Below are 22,304 nucleotides of genomic sequence, written 5' to 3'. Positions count from 1 at the left end.
TCCAACTAGTCCAAGTCTTAGAAAGATAGTGCCAAATCAACTCTTCTCAGTTGACAAGTTAAAATTCCAATTAGAAAAATTATATTTGGAGTTGAAAGCGAGTTATATGAAATATTTAACCATCATCTGAGGTCACAAGTTCTAAGAAATTGTCTCGGAAGGAAATAAGATGAGAAGAACAAAACAACCGAAACACATAGCACTCATCTTTGTTTATATCTGGTAAATAGAAAAAGTTACAAATTAGAAACCGTTCTTACATTCCACGAACTTGAGAAGCAGAAAGGAAATAAGGAAAGTCTGATCGACTAGTAAAAGGTAACAAGGACCAAAAAAAAAAAAACAATCTAAGACCTAATAAACAAGAACAAAATTGTAGAATAAAATAGAGAAAGGGGTTGACAGAATAATAGGCTATACGCAAAACGAACAAAAAAATGATCCCTTAATGAGCCAAACCAAGGCCCTCTATTGAATATTTTCATTGTCAAAATATGCTCTACCCCAACTCATCAGATCAACTGGCTTCTCGTCCCCTCCACTTGAAACCATTGTAAATGCAACCTTTATTGTTTTATGTTGCTCACAACAGATTAGGTGTTGAGGAACGTTGATAAAAGGTTTCACCATTTGTTTCCATAGTTGCTGCGACCTCTCCCACCACCGGATCGGTTTGAAAACCTATCATTTCTTCTATCAGAACCACCACCCCTGCCAAACCTTCCACCACGGAAGCCACCACCGCCTCCAAATCTTCCTCCCCTTGCTTCTTTTTCTTGTAAATTCGGCAGTGATTCCAATACCTCTATGCTCACACTAGCTGCATTTTCCTGACCTGCAATACAGATTATACAACTAGAAGTATCAGACTTGCACGACAAGAAAACCAACCAACTACAAGACAAATCTGTCATGACGAGAATTCCCATGTCTAAAAAGAAATAATTGAATAAGGCAAGTTCATGGTACATTTGTATGCACGAGCCAATTTTGAACACCCATGATAATCACATTGAGATGTGGAAAGAAAAATACCAGCAAGAAACATATCCAAATCTTCAGCTGCTACATCAAACACTGCACCTTTTCCATCAGCTGTTAGCGCCATACCCTTCACTGACTCAACCTTCTCCTCAGGCAAGAACCTCCTCAAGACCCCATAAGCAAAACTGTAACAAGGTTGGTGCAAATCAGGAGTCAAACATGATCAACAAATTAACACGCCAACACTAAAAAAGATAAAAGGAAGGGTTAACCAGAAAACCCTCTAACTGGCAATCTGAAGTACTTTAAAAAACCATTTTACTAAAAGTGCACAAACTAAATCAATATAAGATATAACCTATGTTGCACCGATACGGATACAGGTACGGCAATACGATACGATACGATACATCGATACGGCAAATCTCTAAAAAGTAGGATACGGGTACGGCACCGATACGGCTATTAAAATAATAAAAATATAAACATATATATGTAAAATTAGCATTTGGGCCTTTTTTCTAGTTCCTTATGTTTTTCTAGGCCATATATGACTTGTTTCAGTTCTTGGGCTCGGCCCAAATGAATGCATCAGAATTAAAAAAGTATAAAACAATTTTTTTAACAAAGGCCACCACACATGCAACTAAAACGGTGCGTATTGTAATTAGGGCACCCAACATCATCTTCTTCACTAGTTAGCCGCCTCTTCTTCGCACAGCAACTGTCTGCAACTGCAGATTATCAGCAGCTGCAAGCGCAAGTTCTTTTCTTCTTCATTCTTCCTTCTTCCTCCTCCTTCCTTCTTCTTCTTCTTCTTCTCTTTTAGTTGCCGTCAAAGTCACCCATTTACGTATCAGGACAGTATCGCTAGCGTATCGTGACTGTATCAATGGAGTATCGGAGCCGTATCGTAAAGTCAACATCCTAGAAAAGTCTACGATACGCCACATGGCGTATCGGATACGTATCGATGCCGTATCGGTGCCGTATCATATCGGCGCCATATCGGATACGAGCATACCCCAAAAATCCGGCGTATTGGTGCAACATAGGATATAACTATAGATACTTGTATATTAAACCATTCATGATATGGTAGAATGAAAAATCACAATGTGACTCCCATTCCGATAATCAACATTAGCAAGTACTTGTATCCACATGTGAAACTAAAACAGAAGAACAGGACAGCGGAGAGTGCATATCCTTCTTTTAGTAATTATGCATGAGACATAAAATTAAAACACAAGACAAAAAGTGAAAAGTGCTTACGACGGTGAATAAATAGGTTTTCCAGCCTCAAGGAGTACTGTGACATGGTTCTCCATAGAGGATAGAAGTGATCTCTTCTTTATCTCAGTGTAGCCCTGCACACAATACAATAAACAACTTATAAGCTGATAAATAAAGAACATGAAATACAATGACATTTTATTTTTAAATAAAAAAGCACATCAAATAAGGAAGAAATAGAAAAGCTCACAGCAGCCTTAGCAAGTGCTTTTGCCAGTAGTTCTACGGCAGATAGTTCAGAGGTCTTAAGTAGCTCCTCGGCAACAGACTTGAAAGCGGGTATTACACTGAAATTAAAAAAGTATTAAAATATGAACCTGATCACATCAAAGTGTTACAAGCATCGCAATCTCAACTATACCTATCAGAGATTCGGGTTATCATTTCTGCTGCATCCTGACCTACTGCTTTGGCAACATCAACTGGCTTAGGAGCAGTTATGTGTTCGAATTTCACCCCCGACTCTCTTTCGATTTTTGAAACATTTGACCTTCTGGGATCATAAAGCATTACAGCAACTCCACTATTGCCTGAAAATATGGACACACCGCTAAGTACCACATAAAAGTACAGCCATTAAATAATAGAATACAAGAAAACAAGAAATACCAAAATTTTCAAGATTTACCTGCTCTGCCAGTGCGTCCAGATCGATGGATATAGTCTTCTACATCACGTGGAGGTTCACACTGAAAAATAAACATTAAAAGTAAATATCTGAGATTGATAAATATTACAAAGCTTACCAATATGCACAGAGACAAACCTGGATAATTAATTGAACATCATTGATATCCAATCCACGCGCTGCCACATTTGTGGCCACTAATGTCATAAACTTGCCAGACCTGAAACCAGAAAGCGTGACCTGAAAGTACCAGACCACAGAAAGGAAAAAATAGATTCTCGGATTAGAAAAACAAAAATATTTAGCTTTATTCGAAAAAGAAATGTTAATGTCAAAGGAAAGAACCTTGAAATTACATAATTCAGTAAAATAGAACAGACACAAGGGGAAAAAAAACGTGTACTTAAACAACTTACCTCGCGTTGACCCTGCTGTATGTCCCCATGCAAAGCACGTGCTCCAGGCAGCAACCCAGCAAGTTCAGAAGCAGCTTCCTTAGTCTCAGTGAAAATGATTGTGCGGCCTCCACTGAGTCAGAAACATACATTTCAGTACATGAAAAAAGATTTACAAACAATTTACCCAAAACTAAAAATAGAAAGCATATGTTATTGTTCCCTAGAAAAAGAAAAAAAAACCAACCTGCTATAACAACGAATGATATCAGGAATAAGTTGTGATCTTGCTGAACTGGAGCAAGGAAGAACAATATGCCTAACATTATGACTGGCCTTCATTTTTTCATTACCAACCAGATCAGCAGTTTTCTTATTTGGTTTAAGAAACCTAGAAGAAATCTGAAAACAAGAAAAGTAAAGTATCATTCATGTGCCAAAGATGGAGGAACGGTCTAATGTCAGAACAAAATCCAGCTATAACCAAAACAAGTTTCAGGTATACAAACTGAATTCAGAACATCCAAATTCAGGATCTCAGTTAAGATACTTACGCCTTTCACCCAATCCGGCAAAGTTGCACTGAAGAGAAGCGTTTGAACTTTACTTACATCCCCCACCTTTCCTGCAAATCCAACGAAGAGATATTAATTGCCATTTAAAATTCTTACCACCAACCAAATTAAAGAGTAGCGACACAGAACACAGATCATAGCATTTTGAAAATGTTTAGCTGCAACATAGTTTGACTTTGACAAATAAATTTTGCACGAAAAAGTAACCTCGTAGAAAATTTTGAAAATCCATTTATCCCCCGTCAACGAAAGAAACTTTGACAGTCTAATGTCAAAAGAACATGATTTGACAGCAGTCAAATAGCAAGAGAAGTCTTTGCAAAACACAAAGATAAGATAATCCCATGTTTCAAATGGACAAATACAATTTTAAATAATTTGCACTAACCACAAACATGGATACAAAATACTAAATGGAATATATGCAGCAGTCACAGAAATAATCAAACATGCTACCAAAAACGGATGTTGACATTACTGCAAACACATACCTAGAATGAGTTCAACATCATCAACAAACCCCATCCTCAGCATTTCATCAGCCTCATCAAGGACCCGGAACTTCAAGGTACTTAAGTCGATATTTCCCTTCTCTATATGATCCTACAAATTTCCAAAAAAGTAATTTAAAATTACAAGCATACCACAAAGTGCCAGAGCTAGCACAAGAACTCAACTATGATGGACAATAGCCAATACCTTTATACGTCCGGGTGTTCCAATAACAATATCAACCCCTCTCTTCAACTTATATTCTTGAGGCTGGTAGGGAGATCCACCGTATACACAACATGCTGCTAACCCCATAGCACCACCATAAAACTCAAAGTCGGCAAAAACCTGAATGAACCAAAAATTGTCAAAGTGAATACTCTCAAAGCAACAACATTGCAACTTGCAAGCATTAGGTCCGGGTAAATTAAAAATACCTGTTTCGCTAGTTCCCTAGTGGGCAAAAGTACGATAACAGTTGGAGCTCTACCATACCCAGTCTTTCTAAATGCTTTTGCAGGGCCATTTATTAAAGACTCCAAAATGGGCAACACAAAAGCCAGAGTTTTACCCTGCAATATTGCAAAACAATAAGTATACAATTTAGAAATTGAATGAAAACTAAACTCATTAACAAGGTAAGTATTTCAATCCAATTCTACCGGAAAATATATTTCAATCCAAATAAACAAACCACAATACAATGGAAGAAAAAAAAATCTGCCCTTACTAGTAAATTAAATTACCTGGCCAGTGCGCGCCCGACCCACCAAATCAGAACCATCCAAAATGGTATCGAAGGTCATGGCCTGAATGGAAAACAAGGACTCAATCCCCTTCTCCTTCAATTTGGCCTTCAACGGCTCGGAAATCCGAAACCGCGAGACCGCATTAGGATCCTCTTCAGCCTTTTTCTCCTCAATCTTGGGCTCCTCTTGTTCCACCTTGGCTTTCTTCGACTTCTTCTTGGTCTTCTCCTCGCTTTTGGACTTGGCATTCACGGCCTCGCCGAGCTCCGAGCTAGTATCGCTCCTATCTTCGTCGGCTTCGACATCCAAAGCCTTACGCTTTTTGAGCTTCGACTCTTTCTTCGCCTTCTTCTCAGTAGTTGGAGAGTCGGCTTCTAGGGTTTCGCTTTTCGACTTTTTCATCTTCTTCTCCTTTTTCTCCTTTGGAGTGGTCTCGGCGAGTAGATAATCAGATATATCTAACGAAGGCATGACGTTTTAAGGAGAGAAAACGTGTGTATACGTCTGTGTAAATAGAGAGACAGAAAGAGGGAGATAACAAACGAGAAAGAGGCGGAGCTGTAGGGGTTTCGGGTTTCTCCTGCTACAGAAAGTTGTGGCAGTGAGGTGCGTTAGCAGGAGAATGAGAGAGGAGAAAACAAATTAGGGTTTCGCGGCTTTTATGGTTGTAGCGGTGAAGGCTTCTTGGGCCGTTAGATCATGTACCGCTACGAATTTTGGTTTCCTACCGTTGGATTTCCATGTGCTCGTCAGTTGTAAAATATCTAGCGTACGGCAAAAGAAGGTAGCCCGGTCAATGCACAGCACACAAACAAAACGTGGCATCCCAATATTGTTTTTTGGCTTTTAAAAGAGAATTGCTCAAACGACTAATAACTAATAACTAGTATTGATCAAACAATTTTTTTCGGGAGGCTAATTACGCTAATAAGCCCCGGATTAAATTTGGGCATCATTGTTCTTCCCCAATTCCCAGACTTGAGAGTTAGGACATTAATTGTCAGCTGGACATTGTTATATGTTGTCATTGGGATGTCAAGGATAATGCATAAAGAAGGGTATTCATATATAGCCCAATCCGTAAGAAAAATACAACTTCTGTTTTTTTCTAAACACTGACATAAATGTATAACTACGTAAGAGGCTAGGAGCATAGGGAAAATACTAAGATTACAATTGAAGAAAAACAAGAAGCCCAACAATGAGATATATAAGCCATTTCTGAGCAGATGGCTGGGCAGAAGAGGAGGCAGTGTTGCACAAGTTAAAGCCGTACCAAAGATCACTGGGAATGAAGGTGTTGTAGGAAAAGGTAACAGCCCTGGAATTGTGGCCATAGATTTTCACATTCTCAGGTTTCCAACCATCCGGTCCCGTTCTGTAGACATACAGATAACAGATTTGGTATGCACAGGGTCCATATATCTCGAATGTGTCTGTAGAACACCGTTCGAATGTTTTTGAAGACGGATCGTCCAGTCGCGGTGCATAAATCTGCCCAGAAAAAAATGATCCTGTTAAGTTACATATGGAGCCAAATCTAAATACTAATACATTGGTGTTTAGCATTTAATACATTAACTTGATTCTAAGTTTTCTAACAAGTTAAGATGTATATGCAACCATATCTAATGCTAATGCATTTGGTTTTCCATTTTAACACATCAGATTTATTCTAAAAAGCTTGGGTGTATCTGCAACCAAATCTAAGTGCTAATACATTAGTTTTACATTCAACACGCTAAACCCAAACTCTAAAATAAAATAAAATATAAACAAAAGTGCACCTTGTACTACTAGAACAGCATTATACAATTCCTGTGGGGTGGTGGGACTAAGAAAATACTTTATTTTTGCTTGTTTCTTGCCAAATTTACAGGAAAAAATTGGAACCTAACTTCCTTCCATTGGTTTCTCCATGTTCCAGAAACTAGAACTACGCAAGATAATACTTTTTAACAATCCTAATAACTTTTGATTAGAAGTTAATACCAATTACATGGGTAAGGGTTTCAATTTCAAGACATGGGTTGGTCTTAAATTCCACTCAGGGTCAATTTGTGCTCTGTTCTTTGAAATACCCATATGCTTTACGCTTGTTTTCTAAACACAATCCTATCATATAATACGATTAACCCTCTTTTCCTGATAAATTTAACAGGCAAATTAGAGTAAGTAGAGAGAGAGAGAGAGAACCTGGTTGCCATAAGCATCCCCAAAGGAGATACTGATCTGGTCCCTTGTGTATCTCGTTGAGGAGCAGCTTGTGGTTATAATCGCCGTATAAGAACATTTCCCCGCATTCTTTTGTATGAAAAAAGAAGATGAAAATGTTAGCAGAAGTTGAAAATATATCAAATTAAACGAAAGTTTGCTAATTTGCCGATTGTTGTATTTACCTGTATCTGGCTGATATTGAAGTCTTTGGCCGGTTCAGGCTGTATGATGCTTGATTTGGCTTCTGAGAGCGTGAAGAGGAAGGCAACTTGGAGGAGCAGCAAAGAGAGCGCTTTGATCATGTTTGATTGTTTTCTCCTCTCAGAAAGAAAATGACATGCGGAATGCGGAGTCGTCAAAGAAAAGCAAGCGTCCTGTGAAGAAGATAATTTTGTGGAGAAAGCGTCTTCCACGAAAATGCGTAGATCATTTATATCCATCAAGACAAATAAGGGCAAATCCGTTTTAAAATTAATTTCTATGTTTTCTTCATTTTATTTTCTAACATGGACAAATTACCAACTGAAACTTGTTCTAGTGGTATCTCCCTTCTCATTGTTAAAATATTTATCTTAAGCCAAGCCACGTGGCACTAAATATGGTAAAGTGATTGGTTGTTTAATTAAAACATTCTCAGGTAAGGCATGGTGGTGGTGACATAGTCGCACGAAGCACATCCCCTACCCTCACGTTAGTAGGGTCCCCAACCACAAAAGATGGGTAGCAAAGCAAACCAGAAAATATACCTCTTAATTTGATATGCAAAATGGAAAACTGAGAAAGCTCTATGCAACTTGCCATTGGCCATAAGTTTTCATGTCTCTTTTTTCCCTCAAAAGATCTCTAAACGTCTTCTTTATTACATATGTTTAGTTTAAACCGGATACATTGCATTTCGGCCAATGGGCCTATGGGTGCATTTTACCGTGAGCAAATAAATGTTCAGGACCAACAAAGCCGACATAGCTATCAGCCCAAAAGCAATTGTAAGCAGTTATCGGGCCGAAGGCAATTGTGAGCAGTTATCGGCCCAATTTATTTAATACACGTTTTTTTTATAAAACGATATGGGGAGGAAGAAATCAAACCTAATATCCCGATGCATTAAGGATCTTGCAATTAATATATGTTTAAAGATGAGAAAAGATTTGTCCCTGTATTGAAACTGTATGAGAAAGGTGAGTTAGCTTTGTAGTGCGGTTCCGCAATTCCGCCCAAGGAAAATGGACAAAAATATGGATAGATTCCCCTTGAGCTTTTATCTTTTATTTTCCACTCCTTGGAGTTGGAAGGTTCAAAAAATAAAGAGATGATTTTGGGTTCCTTCCTTTATCATCTCTAAAAGGGGAGAATAAAGCATCACCACCCTACTCTTCTCACCAATAATGACCTTACGGTGGCTGATCATAACATCCTTAAACTATAGGTTCCAGAAGAACGGGACTGCTAAATTAAGTCTATCAAACTGGAGTTTTTTTTTTTTGGCATGAACCACTAGGTGGTCTTGGATGGACCCCAATTATGAGTGGCACCTTTAATCCTTAACTACAACTCAGACTAATCCCCGCTCACACCAAGTCGACCGTAAGAGTAAAATGCTCGTCAAAGTATTGACTCCATACGAGAGCAAGGGTCGAACCCCTAACTTTCTCTTAAAGAATGAGAGTGCCGAACCACTCACACCAACCACTGGTGATCAAACTGGAGTTTTTAATATGCTCTCATTTAGCAATTCATCATTATGAAGTCTACCAAAAAATAAATCAATGATATTTGTCATTCATGTCATGCTATATATGGCCCGAAAATTAAAAAAAAAAAGCCATTTATATTGATTCTCTCTCTCTATCCATGCCATGCTCCCGTCCACCTCCAACGGAACAATATGGACCACACCAGTGTGTGTGTGGGTGTGGCTTCACCAGCTACAGCTACTCACTACATTGAACTCGCAGTGACTAAATATATCACTCAACTGTATACAAACTATAATGTAGCAAAAGAATTAGATACAAACTGTAACAACTAATAACTACTTCCCAACGCCCATTAACCCTTTTCCCCTACAATCTGGGAAAATCCTTATCCATCCAATTTATGTGACCCAAATAAAATTATAAGATATTTAAAAAAGTGCAAAAAATAAATAAAAATTTACCGCCATTTCTTTCATTTCCATCTGAATCCCCACTCACCGTGCTCCTTGAACCTCCTCAACACCCCTTCCAGCGCAATATCGAAAGCATCTTTCACACTCTCCAAACCCTCCTGAGGTTTCGCATACAAAAACTTGGGTATATAATCGATCACTTTCCCTCTCATTTTTTCAACCTCCTCTCTGCTGAACCCCTGAAGTACGTTCTTTATCGACGTCCCGTTTGTAACGGCGTTACGGTCTATGTAAACGGAGTAACTCTCCGGTTCGCCCGGTAAAAACCACTCGTACTGTATGTAAGCGGTTCGCTTCCAGAAGAAGACCGGGATCGAACCGGCCACCATGCAGTCGAAAATCGACCTCCGCGTGAAGCTATCGCCTCTCGGCTGCAAACAAAAATCCGAGTCCAGAAACGTTTCGAGGATCGCTGAGGTGCCGTTCGAGCACTTGGTCCCCGAGCAGTCCACTACTCGGCACGACTCCGACTCGCTCTGGCAGTGACTCAGCAGAAGCCCTCTGAAGTCGTTCTTTATCGCGCCGCGTTTCGCTCCGGCGAAGCAGAATAGCTTCGTGCGGTTGCGCGTACGGACGAAGCTCTGCCACTCGGCGACGTCGGAGTCTGACCTGGGGTGGAATCCGGTGGGGTAGGGAACACCGACGTCGAAATAGTCCCACGGGTTTCGCTCAATCAGGAGACGCGTGATGTTTCTCATGCCGGGGAGGTAAATGCAGCGTGACCCCCAATCTTGGTCGTTGGACCGTCGAAAGTCCCACGTGATCCGCCCCATCGTGATGAAATGATCCCAGCCCTCGGATCTTTTGTAGTACGGCTGGTCCTGGACCCACCTAAGCATCATCTCGCAGTGGCGGTCGCGGTCCTGTGCGGTACTGGAGTTCGACCACAAGTACTTGCCCACCGCGAGTCCAGCGTAGAAGGGGATGTAGAACGCCGTGGCCGATTCTGGCTCCATGACCCGGCACTTATGGTTCAGGATCCGATTGTGGAAAATCACCTCCGAAACGAACTGGTCCGTCCAGTACCACGCCGGAGCGAGATTCTCTGGCACGACTCCGGCGATTCCCGTCGCCTGCTGGCCGAGCCCCTCGTTCGCCAAGGCTTTGCAGCGCGAGCCCCACGGGTTGAGGTCGTCGCAATTTTGTAAAATCTCTTGGTTGAGGGTTTTGGGGAGGTCGTAGACGAAGACCCGGCCCGACCCGCATCCGTCTTCAGGTTCAGGTACTGGTAAGGGTTCGGGTTTAAGGGAGTTCGGCGGAGAAAAATGTTGGCGAGAGAAAGGGAGAGAGCGAAGAGTGAAGAGGAGCAGGACCTGGAGGGCGAGTATGGCGAAGAGTAGGCATGTGCGAGGGTGGTGGATATGCTGGAGGAGTGAGTTGAAGGAGTTGAGCGGGTCCGGACTTTTGGGCCTTTTGAGTTGGGGCTCTTTAGACGGATGCTCCGAAATCGAAAGCATCAGAGAAAGAGGAAGAGAACGGCAGAGCTGATAGGCTTTTCCGGCGGGTTTAACCAGGAAAAATGGTGGATTTTAGAGAGAGAGAGAGAGAGGAAAGTGGTGCTGTTTTGTTTGTTTCGAGTGGAGGTGTGTAGAGCTGTGTGAAGAAGGAGGTGAGGCAAGGACACGTGTGCGGTGTGATGACCGGCTGCTACGGGAACCGACAGAGTGCAGACCGGCACGTGGAAGTCAGTATATTTGAAGTATTTCCTAGTTGAAGACGGTGGAAGTATAGGAGACTCCTGAATACATATTTTAGAAGTTAACTGGTGACGCAATGACGGCACGTGGCGCGTGAGATGCGCGCCTAAGACGGAGATCTTAGCACCTGTTAGATTAATATCTGGGAAGAGGGCAGCGTACGCCGTCGGTTCTGGCTTCACGTAATTGGTTGTACTTGTAGATTTGTACAGTTAACGTGTGCAGAAATGTAGAATACTAAGGATCTGTTTGGGTCGTAAAATTGCTTTCTAACAACAAAGATGCTTAGCGTAAAAACTTAAAAATTGTGTTTAGCATTAGTACTTAAATATTCAATAACATTTTTGACAATATTCGGGACTTTAAAAAATCATTTAGTAATAGAAGTGCTTCTTACTTAGTAAGTATTCTCAAACGAATACAAAATGCAATTGGTATGATCATACGGTTGGTTTGAGCGTTGAGATTGGGTGACGTCGGGGTGTTGTTGGGCATAGCAGCTGTACCGATGTAGAGATGTGGCCCTTGTTGATTGGGCTGACTGCCGACAAAAACAGTCGTCCTGGTGGTCATTTTTACAAACAGTTTTTATACACGGCTGAGGGCTCGTATGCAAATACAAAATTATCAGCTGCGTTGAGGGCCCCGGATGTTGAAACATTTTCTAATGATTACAAACGTGGCGAATTATCAAAGGTAGAGGGGGTCTAAGTGGGTACCAATTCCCATGTGGTTAATTTGATTGAATGTATTTAATTTTATGCAGAGGGATCCATAATTTAGTGTGAGCTTGTACATAATATGTGCATACAAAGTTCAACGTATAATGTCACACATAATATGTTGATACACATTAGATTATATTATGATACTATTTATATCTGATTTTTCTTTAAACACAACGAAGGAAGTACATAGCATTTGTTAATGTCTACATAATATGATTACTGTTATATTATGTTACTGTATCTTATTTTTATTCAAATGGAATTTACTAAATACACACCATGTGGTCATGTTAATGCATAAATAGTACTAATTAACCAGTTATCGAAATTCGTTCGTGGTGAGTGAACAGCATACGGGTGGGATGCTTATGAGAGTGAAGGTTTCAGTGAAGCGTGAAGCTCCATAATGAGGAAGCCTACAAACATGGATGAACCAGCACACGTTATGACGGTGCCTCGCTTTCAAACTCATCACATTTTTTAACATTAAAACCGAAGTATGATCTTAATTTGTCACCGCCTATAGTTATGTATAGCCGTGATTGTCATTTGATGACTAATCTATGAATTTTTATATATAGGGATATTGAGGAATTGTCCAAATTACTACATTAAGGGAGATCCTAGGCACAAGTAAGCAAGACAGTCGCCTAAGAGTATCTCCAACCGATATGTCAAAAGTGCCACATAGACATTTAACGGCTATAAATAACATTTCACATCACTTCAACCGAATTGTTAAAGTTGATGTGAAATGAATGTTGGAGGTTTAGCTGTTATTTTTGACATCCCAAAAGCAAGATGTCAAATGAATATTTTATTATTTTTTAAGATAGCTGACTGTAACTTTCATTTATAATTTAACTTTTTTATTTTTTTTCCTTCTTTATCTTTAATGATTTGACTGTTACAATTATTATTTATTTTGATATATCGGGTGGAGTGTAAAACTGTTTAAATATCAAATTAAGAAATTGAAAAAGAGGAAACTCAATAAAGACCCAATTATTTTTAAAAATTTTAGCTTAAATCAATTAACCTAGTTGAATCAATTAGGAGATTGAAAAAAACAAACATTATAGACAAACTTGATTATGTAAAGTTAATTGATACTTTTGGATCGAAAAATGCAAGACAAGTGATATTTGAGTGATATTTTGATGCATTTTTATAAAGTTGTTGTGTAAATTACATATTGATTGTGTTTTTTTATTATGTTACAATTGTGAATTTGAGTTCATATAATATTTTTTCCACTTATCAGAAGAAAAAAAATCACATAAATATACATATAGAGAGAAGGTCCTATTTAAGATGTTCACCTAAGATCTCTAAAAGGTAGGACCGCCACTGCACTACACTAGTGAATCTTTTACCCTATTAAGAGAGACAATAACAAACTAAATTCTCACACACTACAATTATAAATTAAAATTTAATTGCTTAAGATTGGAGCGCAGGACACGAAGGCACCAATTAGTTGTATAAAATAGTGTTTGCATGTGGAACAACTTTCATGTCTTCCTATCATTGGCTGTCAGTTTTCAAGATCTAACTAATGCAACAGAGTTAACAACTAATAATTTAATAATATTATATTTTTTCTCATAACTCAATTGCACCGAATGACACTAAGTTTTGAAGCAGAATATATGCAGTGAAAAAGTATAGTTTAAAAAAAACCTATTTTTTCCCCTTAAAATTCCTTCCTACACGCAAACGTAACCTTTTCAATTTCTGAAAAATTTACTTTAATTCAACAACGTGACTCAGTTCCAACTTGCCTTGCAGGGGTTGATTTGACCAGTTTTTAAGCGTGACCATTCACTTAGAAAACTTCCAAGGCCATTCTCACTGGTTTTGGAATCATGGGATGATTAGAAATGATTAATTGCTCTCTTTTTCTTTCGCTTTTGACAGATTGTCATAAACTTACACATATTTTTCTTGATTGACATGGTCATTTGCTTTTCTCGCAGAAAAATAAAAACATGGTCACTTGCTTTAATGATTGTTCTTAATCCTCTTTGCTAAGAAAGTATGCTTAAAGTGCATTATTAATGCGCCACTTCTGTGCAACGTCATTAAATTTACAAGTTTCCAGCTGTGTCCCCCAACTCGAGCTCTTATGGACCATTAGGCTTGAACAGATAAAAACAGACGGCAATACCTGCTGTAACAGCCGGTACATGCCAAAACATGCACACAAGGAAGATTGGCCCGAGAATCCCTGTGCTTTTATAGCGTATGTGTAAATTCTTCGGTTTTGAATCCCTTTAAGAGGAGGCTGTCTGTCACCTATATGTTACTAGGGGTATAACTTGAACGGAGAACACGAGAAAGCTTATGTCGGGAATCCAAAACCAATTAGGCGTGCAAGATTCAACATCCACAGTCTGAAAGCAATGAGCTCTGGTTGACCACCAGTATTCTAAATCTAATACTAACAGATGCTTCTATCTGTCAATACTGTTTAGGAGTGAAATAAAGTGTACAACTCGTACGTTATTTGAAATGTCACGATTATACTGCTTACATGAAATTCTAACAATACACATATCGTTCAGATCTCAAATAAACACAGTCATTTTCATTTCAAAACAACACTAGTGAAGTGATATCTAACCCATCCGAATAAATACCTCTACTAACATCGAAATGCCGCTTACTGCTTCTTGAGGAGCAATGGTCCAACATTGTCACCAGTAGCTTTATTGTGCTTTACATGGCTTCCATCGCACAGAGGGAAAGTCCCTGACCTCCAACACCTATTTCCAAACAACCACAACAACCAAAATTACTAAGCCCTCCCTGCACTTACCAAGTGCATATGCAACAGACAATCATGACACATTTCACATGTCTCAGTCAGTCTTGGCACCGACTTAGGGCTAATGTTCAATAATTTCTCCTCCAAAGCACCAAAGTTTTCAAACACAATGCTTCAGTCTAATAATAAACTGAATCTTACAAAACCCCATTAACAGAACTTCAAGACTATACTGTATCCCATACCCGTGCAACATAGCATCTAATCTAGAACAATAAGCAGCAGATATAATTTCAAATATTGTTTACACAATACAATCAGTCTTCAAGGTTTGATATTTCCATAATTAATACGATCAAAAGTTCAAACAGTAGGAACATGAAATTGGAACTTACCTGCAATAAACTGTGAGGGGCTTAGAGAGTTCAGTGACGACAACAGAGTCCACAACCTTTTCCTCGCTCTTCCTAATTTCAGGGTTTATGTGTTGAGCCTCTGCTTTCACCACAACTATGGGCTTCATCCTTCTGCTATAACCACAACCAGAAGAAGAGGAAACAGGGTAGGCTAATTGGGTCCCGAAGGTGATAGCTTTTCTGCTACTCAGTTTCAAACCCTCCATTGATGGTTTTCTGTGACCGCAAGAAGCTAATCCGGCCGTGCTTACAATCGACGCCATTGTAATGGGTCTGGAGATTTCTTGCTCTCAAACGAAACGACTGATGGGTTAGTTAGGCGGAAGGTTGGCGGTGCTTCGGTCTTGGGACTTGTGGATGGCACACTCCACAGTCTATTTCTATGGTTGGGTTGGGTGGGTGGCGCTGGGCGAGACACGTCATCTGTCGTCTGGTAACTTGGGCTTTTTTTTAGGTTCAGGTTGAGGCCCTTTACCTTTAGGGCCGGAGCCGAGTGAAATATCCCGTTGGGCTTGTTACATAGCTGCTGAAAAAGGAATTTATCAAAGACGAAAAAACAAATTTGAGTTAATTGTCTGACAAAGAGATATTTTAAACTAGTCTAATATATAAGAAGGGAGACCGAACTCTGATGTAAGGAATAAATAATAGGTAATAGGGTATGAGTTTGCCAAATTACTTGATTTGAAGGGTTTGAATTCTATCAGATAAGTATAGTTAAACTCATAATTACTTGTTCAATGCGAACAGCTTTGGAGTATAAGTTTTGACAAATTACCAATTACTGATGGGAGCTTCATGAATGACAATGATGAGAAAATCGCAGCGCCACCACCCACTAAAGTATAAATTGGGCACCAAATGGGCCCTGAAAGTTCACGGACAGTGAAAGGTCGTAACGCCCACACCACACGGGAAAATTACGTCTGTAAGGCTGAGAAGACGAAATTACCCCCAACGCATACGTTTTCATGAGGAAAAACAAAAAGAAAAAACGCGAAATAATTTTTCAGGCGTGCGATCCCGCCTTCGACAACTAAAAAAAATTCCCAATTACGACCAAAAATTACGAAAACAAGACACTGACTTTAAACAAGTCTCTCTCTCTCTCTCTCTCTCTCTTTCGTAATCTGAGAAACGTCTCCTTTTCTTCTCCCACGCTTTGAATTCAATTCAATTCCTCTCAAGCTCTATTCCTTTTGAAATTCAAATTCCGTTCCTAAAATTGAGAGGGAGAGAGATAGAGAGAGAGAGATTGGATTGGTTCAGCTTTCCGCATTTGATGGCGAAGAGAAAACGAGTGGTGTTTGGGTTTTGTTATTGTCTTCTGACGATTTTGATTTACGCGAGGGTTTCGTTTTCCGCGAGATCTGATAAAGAAATTAGGGAGAGGTTCTACGGGAATATGATGAACTCGTCCGCACCGGAATCCGGTGACGGCACCATTGCGAAAATGTTCGATCGGGTTCTCGAGAAAGAGTTCTCTGAGAATGATCAGCCCGAAGGTTAATTAATTAATTAATTATTTGGAATTTTGTTTTAACTTAACATTTTGCATTTTGCATTTTGTAGTTATTGTTTGGTTTATCATCTTAATTCTAGTTAGTTAACATTTCATTTTGTCTAGGATCTGACGGAAGCAGCTTCAACAACAGTGTGGCTGATCAACAAGTAGGTTTTGTTATTATTCTCATCTTCTTGCTCCAATATGCAATAATGTGGTCGCAACAAGAAAAAATTGGAATAATTTGGTTTATTTTAATGCCGAAACAATTTTGTGGCGAAAGCTTTTCACTGCTTTAGCTTAACATACAAAATCAATAGTTGCTTTTATTTATTGTCTCATGTCATCTTACAAACTTTTGCTTTGTAGCTCGAGTGTGCATATGTAATTGTGTGATTGTCGTTGTTTCTTTCCTCTTGTCATGTATGTTATAATATGTTAAAGGCAAATACCGATTGTGTTTTGCAGGCTGTACTGGAGACTGTGGCTAAAATCACTCATGAGAAGAGAAATGATACACAAGAGGCAAAGTGTGTGAATGTTAAATGGTCTTTCGATGTTAAGACCATTGTTCTGTGAAAAGATATTAAATTCGTAGTGGAATAAGATGTGCGATTTTGCTTTTATGTAGTATTATATGCCATTTTGTGTTTGTTTTTGCTTCAGTGGCACAAAATCATTTCAATTTCAAGGTGTTTTCTCCCTGGAGAATGAAGATTCTGAAGAAACAACAACCTTGATTGACAAAAAGGTACTTTGAAAGTTGTTGGCAGAGATTCCCAGGCGTTGTTATAATTGTCTTTAGCTTCATTTTAACCATATTAACTTATTTTACTTATTTAATGATAGGATAATGTGTTTGTGATGTCAAACAAGAAATCCAAATATCCAGTACTTCAAGTAGATTTGAGGTATTTTTATGCATTCCTTCCCTGACTATCATCCATGGATAAATTCAGGGCCCATTTTCTCAAATGTTTTTAGAATGAATTTCCGTGTGGCATAAACTTTTATGTCTTTGGTTGTTTTTAATTGATTATGGATTTTATAATCTAATGCCTGTAAAACAGTATGTTATCCCTCAAATAGGCCCAGAGGTCTTCCTTTTTTATAACAAACTTGTGACACTGCATTCCCCTGCCTTAAGAACAGTTATTGCAGTTTCTAAGTTTTGATTTTACTTCTTGATACATGTATGATTTATGGTTAACACTTGACATTTTGGCAGGTTAATTTCTGATTTGGTGGTTATCATAGTTTCTGCTGCCATCGGTGGAATTTTGTTTTCTTGTTTGGGACAACCGGTTTGTCTTTCAATTTTAGCCACCCTTTTGCTTCCGTTCATAGTTTTTCTTATCTCTAGCTTAATCTTCCACTATATTTAATGGTCTATATGACCCAACATTATAAACTTTCAGCTACATATAGTGATTTAAATGATGCAGCTGTTATGCTATCTTTTCTAATTTATATGCATGTGATAGGTTATTGTGGGCTACCTTCTTGCGGGTTCTCTCATTGGACCAGGGGGTCTGGAGTTCATCAGTGAGATGGTACAGGTACGTTGTGAATTGTGATCAGCTCAAAGTTCTATTTTTGCTGATTTTAGAGTTCTATTTTCTTTATAGTTTATCGCCAAATCTGCTACTTCTGTTACAGGTTGAAACTGTTGCACAATTTGGTGTTGTATTTCTTCTTTTTGCTCTAGGTTTGGAGTTTTCTTTGGCTAAGGTATGTTAGACTTGGGAAATTTTAGTTTACTGACTGTTATGCAGTAAAATTATGAATTTTTATAATTCATATCCTGAGGGGGAGGGGGAGGATGAAAATCACCTTTGTTTAAGGAAGCCATTTAACTTGTTGTTTGTGCAGTTAAAAGTTGTGGGCCCTGTAGCTGTTCTTGGAGGCCTTCTTCAAATCTTAACATTTATGGTCTTGTGTGCCATAACTGCTGTGGTATTGTATTCAATCTTGATAACCAGTTTTTTGTTACAAGTAACTAGTTAATTCCTGTCAAAATAAACAATAAGCTTGCCGTTTTGCTTATTTTGCAGTTTTGCGGAGCAAAGTTGTCTGAGGGAGTTTTTGTTGGTTCCTTCTTGTCAATGTCATCAACAGCAGTGGTATGTTTTTGAAGCCTTAATAATATGATGTCACTTTTCCTCCTTGATTGTTTCCTTCTGAAATTTAAGTGCACATTCCTTTCTCATTTCCTTTTTACCAGGTGGTAAAATTTCTTGGAGAACGGAATAGTAGTAGTGCTCTTCATGGTCAAGTAACAATTGGAACACTCATTTTCCAGGTAGGTTTTGAACTCTGAAAACTCAGATGGTATGCTTACTGATAACTAGATGGCATTTTATGCAATAAGCTTGGTTTATGATGCTACATTCATTCACTGTGGATTATTTCAGGATTGTGCTGTTGGTTTACTGTTTGCTTTGCTCCCAGTTTTGGGTGGTCATAGCGGCCTTTTCCAAGGAATGGTATCAGTGGGGAAGCTGTAAGTCTCTGCTTCTGTGCCTTCTTTTATGGCATTTTTATTTTCTTTTCCCATGTTGTATCGTCCTTTTTTTATTTGTTTTTATTCCAAAATTTTCGTTTGTTATAATGAAACTGAGAGTCATTTTAATCATGTTTTTTTTGCCATGCTCGAGTTTACCCTTTTTTTCTCTTTGAAGTGGTCCTTTTGCAGTCCAACATCCTAATAAAGAGCTTGTTGCAAATTATAATTTGTAATTTGTTGTGTCTTCAGGCTGCTAGTGTTGTCTCTATATCTTGCTGCTGCCTCTGTATTGTGTTGGTCATTTGTTCCTCGTTTTCTGAAATTGATGATGCACTTGTCCTCTCAAGTAAGTTTTGATTGCTTAGTAGAATGAGCTAGTTACCTTTCTGTATTGACTTTTAATAACTAACTTGGCTCATCTATAATTTTTATGGTGAATCAGACGAATGAGCTTTATCAGCTTGCTGTTGTGGCTTTCTGCTTATTATCTGCTTGGGTAAGTGGACATTTTGTATTCATTTTATATCAAGGCTAATTACTACTCATCATGTTCATCCTCAAATCTATGCATATCTATTTCCTGCTCCATCTGCATGCTTTTGAGTGCTGAGCCGGTTTTGACACATTATAACCACTATGCTTCATTATTGGTCCAATGTTGGCCGAGTATAGGATACTGAGTTGTTGCTCAACTTGGTTTTCCAGAATTTCTGGAGAATACAGTTTTTATGATACATTTCTAAAATAGGACTTGAATCTGCTCAGTTGGATGGGAATGAATTGATGGATGGCAAGATGAGTGCTTTAAACTTTGGAAGTTGAAATGCCTGACTTAAATTGGATATTCAAAGTACCTTGAGAAAAGAAGGAAATATAAGCCTTCGTTATGTAATAAGTTTCCCTTCATGAACTTACCTGAAGCTAAGATTGTGAATTACCTTTTCAGTGTGTGGATCACTGAATAACAGCAATATGGTTCTAATGCACAGATCTTGCTACATATTTGTAATTCTCAACACTGTTTTAATACTACTGAATCTCTTGTAACCTTTTCAGTGTAGTGATAAGCTGGGCCTTAGCCTTGAGTTGGGTTCATTTGTGGCTGGAGTTATGATATCAACCACTGACCTTGCACAACATACTTTAGACCAGGTACTCTTCTGGATTTCCACTTGTTACCTAATTTATTGTTGTCATGTTCCTTTGTTTACTTTTGTTTTCCCCCCTTCTTAAGTTATAAACTTGTTGGACTTTATTTTTGGGGCTTCTTTTAACTATGTGGTTCGTAAACTTAGTAGCTTACATTGTTGTAAATGCATTTTTATGTTGCAAGTGTCAGGGTCATGTGTTAATGTTCTTTTTGTTTCTCAGAAAAGTAAAAGCAGATGCATGGACATTGCTTATGAATCATTTTTTGTTTTCATAAGACAGTGTTAACATTAATGATTGCATTCGATGTTTTTGTACATTGTAGGTGGAACCAATTCGTAACCTTTTTGCAGCTCTCTTCCTTTCAAGTATTGGAATGCTCATACATGTACATTTCTTGTGGAGCCATGTGGACATACTGTTAGCATCTGTTATTCTAGTTATAGTTGTAAAGACTGCTGTTGCTTCTATTGTTACTAAGGCCTTTGGATATAGCTTTAGGACATCATTTGTGGTAAGTTGATTTATAAGATTTGAGTCGTATCTTATCTGCAGCAGATAAACTAAATTATTTGCTTCCTAATTTTTAAAACTTGATTACTTTTTATAGGTTGGAGTCTCACTTGCTCAAATTGGAGAATTTGCTTTTGTCCTCTTAAGTCGGGCGTCGAATCTTAATCTTGTTGAGGTAACTTATCTCTCTTTATGTTTAGTCATAGTAATCTAGGAATGGACTATATGCGTGCATTCGCAAGTTGTGCAGTTTTAAATTTTCTTTTTGAATAAAAACATAGGAATCAGCTGAGAAAAGTAGAATTGGTTAAACTATTGAACTTCTTCATTTTCTATCTGCATATTATCCTTTGGTTTCATCTTCGTTTTCTTATCATCGTCTTTTCAAACTATTTTTACAGGGGAAGATGTACCTGCTTCTTCTTGGAACGACAGCACTAAGCCTGGTAATTTTATATTATTTTTCCTTGTCATTGAAAGTGACTTCAATTATCTCTCTCTCTCTCTCTCTCAATACTTACCCTGGTAAATTATGTTACAGGTTACAACTCCACTCCTGTTTAAGTTGATTCCTGCCATAATGAACTTAGGAGTTCTTATGCACTGGTTTCCTTCCGAGGGCACCCCATATAGCGAGGTCTCTCTCTTTCCCCCTCTCTGAAGCACATGCATGCATGCTGACACACTTGCAAGCATGGTATACTTTTGAAGTTTGAATGAACCATGCAGTGGATATTGCCCGTGGCTCTTCTCATCTCTCTTTTAAAATGAATATGTGTGCAGAGGGCTGGATATGCATTCAAAACTTGAAAAGTATAATTTGCTTCTGAAAGCAATACAGAGTTTTAAGTATTTGCTCATTTCTTTTTTCCTCCGCATTACAGGAGAAAGCTTTGATGATTGAAGCAGAACACAACAGAATATTGTGACCTTTGTCTATCGAGTCCCTTGTCAAGTGAAGATTCAGTTGTATGATTTGTGAATATCAGGTTTCGATTTCGCTGCCAATTCCATTGTAGAGGTTGCAGACGACATTTCCGGATATTCAATTTCCAGCTCGGAGCTATCATGTATATAAATATTTTTTGTATTATTTCGAGTATTCTGTAAATAGGAGTCTATGTAGGGCTCCTCTCCTAGTGTGCATGCTTACTGCAAATACTACAGATTTAGGAAATTGTATCGTACCCAAAAATTAACTTCAGAAGCATTTTTTTGTGAAATACTACTAACTGAAACATATTTGGCCTTGCTACGTTTATGTTGAAAATTTTGCTTTCATTATGGTATAGAGCTTTAGCACATACTAGATCAATGCAGATGCCATATAACCATTAATTTGTCAAATCGGACTATTTTCGTTACGGCGAATGAAACAGAATCCTAACTCGTTATCTCACACTCCTTGGTCATATTTAAGCGACTTTTTTAATGCAAAGGCTTTGGACCAAAACTTTCTCAACTGGCCGGCCTGTACCCAGAATTAATTGGGCTAACGGACTCCGGAGTCGGATG

The 22,304-nt window shown here is 38.6% G+C and overlaps 5 protein-coding genes across 6 annotated transcripts; 1 reads left to right on the top strand and 4 right to left on the bottom strand.

The window, feature by feature from the left end:
• Positions 1-185: 185 nt before the first annotated feature.
• On the bottom strand, positions 186-5,754 carry PRH75 (DEAD box RNA helicase (PRH75)). Its single transcript, XM_008236118.3, has 14 exons — positions 5,117-5,754; positions 4,808-4,942; positions 4,578-4,718; positions 4,370-4,481; positions 3,858-3,928; positions 3,551-3,705; positions 3,325-3,436; positions 3,047-3,148; positions 2,909-2,969; positions 2,642-2,810; positions 2,471-2,567; positions 2,260-2,354; positions 1,036-1,169; positions 186-835 (listed from the first exon to the last, which is right to left on the bottom strand). The coding sequence occupies exons 1-14, from the start codon at positions 5,588-5,590 to the stop codon at positions 624-626; spliced, it is 2,070 nt and encodes a 689-aa protein (XP_008234340.2). The 5' UTR covers positions 5,591-5,754; the 3' UTR covers positions 186-623.
• Positions 5,755-6,161: 407 nt separating this feature from the next.
• Positions 6,162-7,745, bottom strand: LOC103333300 (Embryo-specific protein 3, (ATS3)). Its single transcript, XM_008236117.2, has 3 exons — positions 7,519-7,745; positions 7,316-7,423; positions 6,162-6,613 (listed from the first exon to the last, which is right to left on the bottom strand). The coding sequence occupies exons 1-3, from the start codon at positions 7,636-7,638 to the stop codon at positions 6,290-6,292; spliced, it is 552 nt and encodes a 183-aa protein (XP_008234339.2). The 5' UTR covers positions 7,639-7,745; the 3' UTR covers positions 6,162-6,289.
• Positions 7,746-9,144: 1,399 nt separating this feature from the next.
• GT18 (glycosyltransferase 18) lies at positions 9,145-11,090 on the bottom strand. The gene has a single exon (XM_008236116.2). It carries the CDS (start codon positions 10,961-10,963, stop codon positions 9,506-9,508), a length of 1,458 nt encoding a protein of 485 aa, XP_008234338.2. The 5' UTR covers positions 10,964-11,090; the 3' UTR covers positions 9,145-9,505.
• Positions 11,091-14,411: 3,321 nt separating this feature from the next.
• Positions 14,412-15,476, bottom strand: NEET (2 iron, 2 sulfur cluster binding protein). Its single transcript, XM_008236119.3, has 2 exons — positions 15,097-15,476; positions 14,412-14,699 (listed from the first exon to the last, which is right to left on the bottom strand). Exons 1-2 carry the CDS (start codon positions 15,378-15,380, stop codon positions 14,597-14,599), a joined length of 387 nt encoding a protein of 128 aa, XP_008234341.2. The 5' UTR covers positions 15,381-15,476; the 3' UTR covers positions 14,412-14,596.
• Positions 15,477-16,155: 679 nt separating this feature from the next.
• KEA5 (K+ efflux antiporter 5) lies at positions 16,156-22,059 on the top strand. 2 transcript variants are annotated; one of them, XM_008236121.3, is made up of 20 exons: positions 16,156-16,622; positions 16,745-16,788; positions 17,090-17,151; positions 17,288-17,372; positions 17,471-17,532; positions 17,850-17,925; positions 18,106-18,180; positions 18,281-18,352; positions 18,494-18,577; positions 18,676-18,744; positions 18,846-18,923; positions 19,036-19,124; positions 19,377-19,473; positions 19,570-19,623; positions 20,184-20,279; positions 20,602-20,790; positions 20,887-20,964; positions 21,191-21,235; positions 21,331-21,486; positions 21,674-22,059. In XM_008236121.3, exons 1-19 carry the CDS (start codon positions 16,400-16,402, stop codon positions 21,448-21,450), a joined length of 1,698 nt encoding a protein of 565 aa, XP_008234343.1. In that variant the 5' UTR covers positions 16,156-16,399; the 3' UTR covers positions 21,451-21,486; positions 21,674-22,059. The 2 variants fall into 2 exon arrangements, with proteins under 2 accessions (XP_008234343.1, XP_008234342.1); XM_008236120.2 differs by having other exon boundaries at positions 16,159-16,622; positions 21,331-21,426.
• The last annotated feature ends 245 nt before the right edge of the window (positions 22,060-22,304 follow it).

This window comes from Prunus mume, linkage group LG5 (genome assembly GCF_029339155.1).
Source record: "Prunus mume cultivar Tortuosa linkage group LG5, ASM2933915v1, whole genome shotgun sequence".
NCBI classification, from domain to species: Eukaryota; Viridiplantae; Streptophyta; class Magnoliopsida; order Rosales; family Rosaceae; genus Prunus; species Prunus mume.
The sequence above is the reverse complement of the archived record's forward strand: the minus strand, read 5'-3'. Positions and strand labels throughout refer to the sequence as shown.

Bases quoted from the DNA above. Each gene is read 5' to 3' on its own strand.
- PRH75 (XM_008236118.3), bottom strand. From the start codon at position 5,590: ATGCCTTCGTTAGATATATCTGATTATCTACTCGCCGAGACCACTCCA. The intron at 3,929-4,369 runs GTATGTGTTTGC...TTGGATTTGCAG, and splicing joins TGATGTTGAACTCATTCTAG to GAAAGGTGGGGGATGTAAGT. The intron at 3,437-3,550 runs GTTGGTTTTTTT...TTTCTGACTCAG, and splicing joins ATCATTCGTTGTTATAGCAG to TGGAGGCCGCACAATCATTT.
- LOC103333300 (XM_008236117.2), bottom strand. From the start codon at position 7,638: ATGATCAAAGCGCTCTCTTTGCTGCTCCTCCAAGTTGCCTTCCTCTTC. The intron at 7,424-7,518 runs GTAAATACAACA...TTCATACAAAAG, and splicing joins TCAATATCAGCCAGATACAG to AATGCGGGGAAATGTTCTTA. The intron at 6,614-7,315 runs GTTCTCTCTCTC...TTTTCTGGGCAG, and splicing joins GGGATGCTTATGGCAACCAG to ATTTATGCACCGCGACTGGA.
- GT18 (XM_008236116.2), bottom strand. From the start codon at position 10,963: ATGCTTTCGATTTCGGAGCATCCGTCTAAAGAGCCCCAACTCAAAAGG.
- NEET (XM_008236119.3), bottom strand. From the start codon at position 15,380: ATGGCGTCGATTGTAAGCACGGCCGGATTAGCTTCTTGCGGTCACAGA. The intron at 14,700-15,096 runs GTAAGTTCCAAT...GTTTGGAAATAG, and splicing joins CCCCTCACAGTTTATTGCAG to GTGTTGGAGGTCAGGGACTT.
- KEA5 (XM_008236120.2), top strand. From the start codon at position 16,400: ATGGCGAAGAGAAAACGAGTGGTGTTTGGGTTTTGTTATTGTCTTCTG. The intron at 16,789-17,089 runs GTAGGTTTTGTT...TGTGTTTTGCAG, and splicing joins ACAGTGTGGCTGATCAACAA to GCTGTACTGGAGACTGTGGC. The intron at 17,533-17,849 runs GTATTTTTATGC...ACATTTTGGCAG, and splicing joins GTACTTCAAGTAGATTTGAG to GTTAATTTCTGATTTGGTGG.